General features: G+C 37.0%; 1 protein-coding gene across 1 annotated transcript in view; it reads right to left on the reverse strand.

Moving 5' to 3' along the window:
• Positions 1 to 3,935, reverse strand: part of LOC137640099 (uncharacterized) — a 5,017-nt gene extending 1,082 nt beyond the window's left edge. Inside the window, exons 1-4 of the mRNA XM_068372559.1 lie at positions 2,938 to 3,935; positions 1,879 to 2,556; positions 972 to 1,236; positions 1 to 472 (exon numbers count right to left, since the gene is read on the reverse strand). The exon at positions 1 to 472 is cut by the window's left edge and continues 1,082 nt beyond it. Of these exons, the coding sequence (XP_068228660.1) occupies positions 429 to 472; positions 972 to 1,236; positions 1,879 to 2,556; positions 2,938 to 3,573 (1,623 nt within the window). The 5' untranslated portion in view covers positions 3,574 to 3,935 and the 3' untranslated portion in view covers positions 1 to 428. The remainder of the gene's footprint in view (positions 473 to 971; positions 1,237 to 1,878; positions 2,557 to 2,937) is intronic.
• Positions 3,936 to 5,625: the final 1,690 nt, after the last annotated feature.

A 5,625-nucleotide genomic window follows, 5' to 3' on the forward strand; every position in this document is an offset into this window, starting at 1 on the left:
AGGGGCATTAGAGAGCCCAAAAGGCATAACCACATATTCAAATAGGCCAAAGGGTGTTACAAAAGCAGAGATTGATTGGGCCTTTGGGGTCAGTTTTACCTGATAGTACCCTTTTAGTAAATCAATCTGAGTCAAAATCTTTGAATTACTTATATTGTCTAAAATATCATTGATCCGTGGCAAAGGAAAAGAATTTTTAATGGTGACCTTATTCAGTCTGCGGTAGTCTGTACATAGTCGTAACTTACCGTTTGCTTTAGGTATAAGTATACAAGGTGAAGCTCAAGGGGAGGTACTTGGGACTGCTAACTTGTGATCTATCAAGTACTGTACCTCTGACCTTAAGGATTCAAGCTTCTTTCCTATCGCTCTGTAAAATGGTTGTCTGATGGGCTGTGTTCCCGGCTCCAGCAAGATGTCATGTTGAATCAGGTTACAGGTTCCTGGATCATCAGTGCACAAGTCCTGAAAACTGGTGAGTAAGGAGTTTAGTTCTTTGCTTTCATTTGTAGACAAGTGTGATAAGAAGGAGTCAAGCTTACCCATTATCTCAGAGTTGGTTAAATCACTAATAGTAATCAGTTCTGGTTCTTCATCAGGGTCTTCATTAGTAGTAACAGGATAGTCATCTTTAGACCTAAGAGTTGAGGTAGTCACTAATGTTACTCGAGGTGGTCCACTATTTACTCTACTTTGGTACCGCTTCAACAAGTTCACATGAACTAATTGTGTGTCCTTCCTCCTATCTGGGGTACTAATTACATAGTTTACCTTAGAAAGACGATCTAGGACTGTATATGGGCCGGCAAACTTCTCTCTCAATGGAGCTCCTGGAATTGGATGGTATAAAAGTACCTGGTCACCTTTCTGGAACTCCCTTAACCTGGATTTCTTGTTCCCCTGTTGCTGCATTACTTGTTGCGAGGAAAGGAGGTTAGAACAAACCAAATCATTTATCTGATGAAACTTACTTTTAAGGTCTTTAATATATTGCAACGTGTTAGTAGTCTCCTCTGGTTTCTGATGCAAAATATTTTCTTTCACCATACCCAATACAGTTCGTGGTCGACGACCAAACAATGCCTCAAAGAGAGATATCCCTGTGGAATCATGTGGAGTGCATCGAAAAACATACATTAGGAGATCGAGGTCCTCATCCCAATGATTTGCCGTTTCACTGCTGTACTTACGCAAAAGGTTCAAGGTTTGATGGAACCTTTCCAGGGCACCATTTGTCTGTGGATGATATATAGAGGAGTTAACATTATGAATATTCAATGTATGCATAGTTTGTTTGAAGACATGGCTTATAAAATTAGTTCCCTGGTCACATTGTAACTCATAGGGAAATCCTAAAACAGTGAAAGCCTTCCTAAGGTTAAGTAATATAGTCTTTGCATTTATGTTTTTGATTGCAAATGCCAAAGGGTACCTTGAAGTGGGACACATAGCAGTCAGTATGTATTCATTCCCTCTCTTAGTCTTTGGTAAGGGACCAACGCAATCTATGATTAGTTTGTAAAAAGGAGTTTTGGGTACTAGTACGTTCTGGAGTGGTGCTGGCGGGATTCTCTGGTTAGGTTGACCTGTAACCTGACAATGGTGACATGAAGCAACATAGCTCTTAATATCTTTACCAAGGCCTGGCCAATAATAGTCTTCACTTACTCTTTTGTAGTTCTTGTTGACCCCTAAGTGGGATTCTGCAGAATGAGCGAGGTCTAACAAGGAAAGTCTTAGAGGTTGAGGAATGACTATTTGGCGGCAATCCCTCCAAGTATGGTTAGAATTAATCTGTGGCGACCTGAAGTGCCTGCAGAGAATACCTTTATTCACATAAAAATATGGCAATTTTCGATTTTCATCTGGAATTCTCACCTTTTTCCAAAGTTCACTAAGGCTGGGGTCCTCTTTCTGTAGCTCGGTAAACTCTTTCTTACCTACGTTCACCAAGTCCAAGGCCTCCATAGTTCTTCCAGTAGTTTTACTCTCACTTTTCAAGTGTCCTGCCTTGGAAGTATTCCTAGTCACAACCTGAGTTATAGCTGGTGGAGATTCTATGGACTTACTTTCTTCTTGGATTACGAAATCAAGATCTGAAATAATAAAATTAGTTTTCACCTGTGACCCTGCTAGATCATTACCCAAGATCAGCTCTACTGGAGAACACGGCAAGGCTTGCTTTAACACAGCTACTTTAGCCTTTCCTGTAAAGTAAGGACTAACAATTTCCACTTCAGCAAGAGGCAGAGTCCTGGAAGAGGTTAAATCTGAAATGGTTACAAACTCCCTAGTGTACGTTAGATTCTTCGAACCTAAGTCTGCCAATATAGACTGAGAGGAACCAGAGTCTCTGAGGCACTTCAGTGAAGTACCATTTACAGTAACATCACAAATAAATCCTTCAAACGGCTGCAACCCTTCCATCGGAGTAGTCACATGGCATGTGCTCCTTGACTGGGCATTTTTACCTTCTTTTGCTTTTGAAGTTTTGCACTGGGGAAGTGGACAATTTTCAATAGTGTGGCCCTCTTTCTTGCAGTAAGCACAGGATACCTGGGGAGATTTGGAAAAGGAAGGAGATGATTTGTTAGTTTGACCCTTTTGTGATTTATGGATTAAGTGGTAATCATCGGCGAGACTAGCTGCTTTCTTTACCAGTGTTTCACCTTTAAAATGAATGAAGGTTGAGATATGAGTAGGCACTTTCCTCAAAAATTCTTCTAGAAGAATCAAATTCTTAAATGATTCGAAGTTATCAACACCTGCTCTTTCTAACCACTTATTCAACTGCCTATTTTTGAGACAACAAAATTCTACAAAAGTTTGGTTGAAAGTTTTAACAGAATTTCTAAAATTTTGTCTGTACCCTTCTATGGTAATTGAGTATGCATCCAAGATAGTTTTCTTTAACACTGTATAGTCATTTTCACTTACTAGTTGTGAAGCAACAAATGCAGCTTTACCCTTGACTTTGTTCCTGATGAGCAAGGACCAGAATTCTACAGGCCATTTTAAGGTTTCTGCGATTTGTTCAAAGTTCTGGAAGAAAACCTCGGGATCTCTCTCGTCGAAATCAGGTACAAGCTTACTGGCTTTAAAAACTTCGAACGTAGCAGGGAGTGTGGCTTCCTTTCTGTTACTTAAAGAAAGCTCCTGGAGTTTTTTCTGGTGTCTTATTTCAGCTTCTCGTTCCTTCTCTCTTGCTTCTGCTCTCTTCTCTTCTGCTTCTGCTCTCTTCTCTTCTAGATAGAGCTCCCGTTCGGTCGTTTCCTTCTTTACCTTCTCTAACTGCAATTGAAGCCTTATTTTCTCTACTTCTGTATCTACTGGAACAGGCAGAAGTACTCCTGCTGCAATTCTGAGTGCTTGTACTTCTTCATCATCTGCAATAATCTCTTGGTTAATTAAATAATCCAAAATGTTACTCAGTAATCTAGCCTTCACATAAGCAGGATCAACCACAATGTTACATTTTGCTGCTAGGTCACGCAGATCCTGTTTAGTAGCATACCTGAGCGTAGATAATTCCTCTTTGGGGTTTCCCGCAAAGCTCTCTAGATTAAAAGTCATTTTGAACAAGGTTTAATTACTCACTACACAACAATTATGTAAATACAACAAATCCCACCTACCTAACAATGAATGGCTGACCAAACGCAAACACATTAACTCTGTTAATCATTCTAAACAGTATTCATATTAATGAAATAAAGTTAACAGTAGCCACACGTACATTGCTCCTAACGTAAACAAATGTAAAAAGATATATTTACTACCGAGAACCTATAATTATAAATTTAGGTAACTGCAGCCCAACGCTATTACTGTACTTATAATAGAATGCTAACAGACAGCGAGAGGAGTATTTAAATACGAATAACAACTGCTAGTTACAGAATGGTAATTACCTAAAGATATATGCAGCAACCTGACTAAACCACATGTCTAATCTTGAGTAGTTAAACTAGCGCAATTCAGTAATTACAGAAAGTCTGGAATCACGGAGTGTTCGAGGTACACTAAAAGTGCGAGAATGAACTAATACTTCCGCAATGAGAAGACTTTAAAAGGAGTACAGTGTATTTTGCTAATCCGAAAGGTCTGGAGCTAATCAATGATGTGCAAGGTAACGTAAGATTAACGTAACTTATCACTTTTATATGATAGCGAGGGTGACCTTTATTATGGAAAATATTAATGAGGCGGGCATAAGAGGCGATATACGCAGAGATCCCTGTCAATTAACACTTGTTATCGACTTATCCTTCAAAAATACTTTACCTTGGTTTGAGGAGAGATGAGGTGTATTCTTGCCTGGTAACTACTGTCAAACACAGTTAATGAAGGCGAAGAACAGCGTAGCGTGGCACTAACTGTACAAATCAATGAAGCACAATATCTGGACATATCGTTCACCAACAGTTCTTAAAAATTCACCAAAAACATTTCAACAGTTTATAGTCGCACAACAGATTTGGAATCCCGGACAGGCCCCCAAATTATGACATGCCAAAGCTGAATGTCCTCGTATTCAGTGGTAAATACTTTAGCTTGAAGATGGCCTTAGCTAACACTCAGTAGGAAGCATAATAAAAATAATATTCCACCAAAATAAAATCCAAACTGTGCAAAACCATGGTCGGGTGAACGAAACTCAGCAATCTCTTATTATAATTATTAATTACTAATTATGCAAATTAACATGAATTACTTAACACTTATACATGAACGAAATAGTTTCAACAAAACACTTCACTATAATAATTAAACATATGGCAAATAGTTCAATAATTCAACACAATTTAACATATCTAAATAACAAAATACACTTAGTAATATGAGAAAGAGCCACGAACACTGTCTTCAGAACAGGAAGAATACACCCAACTTAACAAGAAATTTGAAGTACCAAAGTAAACAAAATGTAGAACATAAAGGGGGAATAATGGGAAAAGAGACTTTGCTCTGGACAAGGAAGGATGAAAGTGAAGAAAGCAATCAACAGAGGGCGTGCATAAAGAAAGTAAGAAAATACTAAAAACAGTTCATAATATTCAATATGTACAATAGTGGAGTGAAAACTTGACAATATATATATATATATATATATATATATATATATATATATATATATATATATATATATATATATATATATATATATATATATATATATATATATATATATATATGTGTGTGTGTGTGTGTGTGTGTGTGTGTGTGTATGTATGTACGTGGATTCTATATGTGTATATATCAGCAAATACCTGCAAGTTTTTATTTTTACATTAGTATGAATACTCTTATATTTTTTTCCATCTGTTTTCGTACCTAATTGGGTGTTCCTCTAATGCGTATATTTCTAAACAAATTATATTATGACGTTTTTGATTTTCTGAATTACATGTCACTATAGTTAACTCTTGTTTAATAACGTTGTGTTTTTTGCAATGGTTTTTCAAGTGATACACTACATTGTAATTGAAAGTATTTTCTAGATTAATGTGTAATTTTTGGTATTGTCCATTAAAATTGAAGCATTCTTCGTTGAGAATTTTTCCAATGAGGTTGAATATCATATATTTTTCTATGTGATGGTACATGTCAAGTATTGATATAACT

Source organism: Palaemon carinicauda, chromosome 4 (genome assembly GCF_036898095.1).
Source record: "Palaemon carinicauda isolate YSFRI2023 chromosome 4, ASM3689809v2, whole genome shotgun sequence".
NCBI classification, from domain to species: domain Eukaryota; kingdom Metazoa; phylum Arthropoda; class Malacostraca; order Decapoda; family Palaemonidae; genus Palaemon; species Palaemon carinicauda.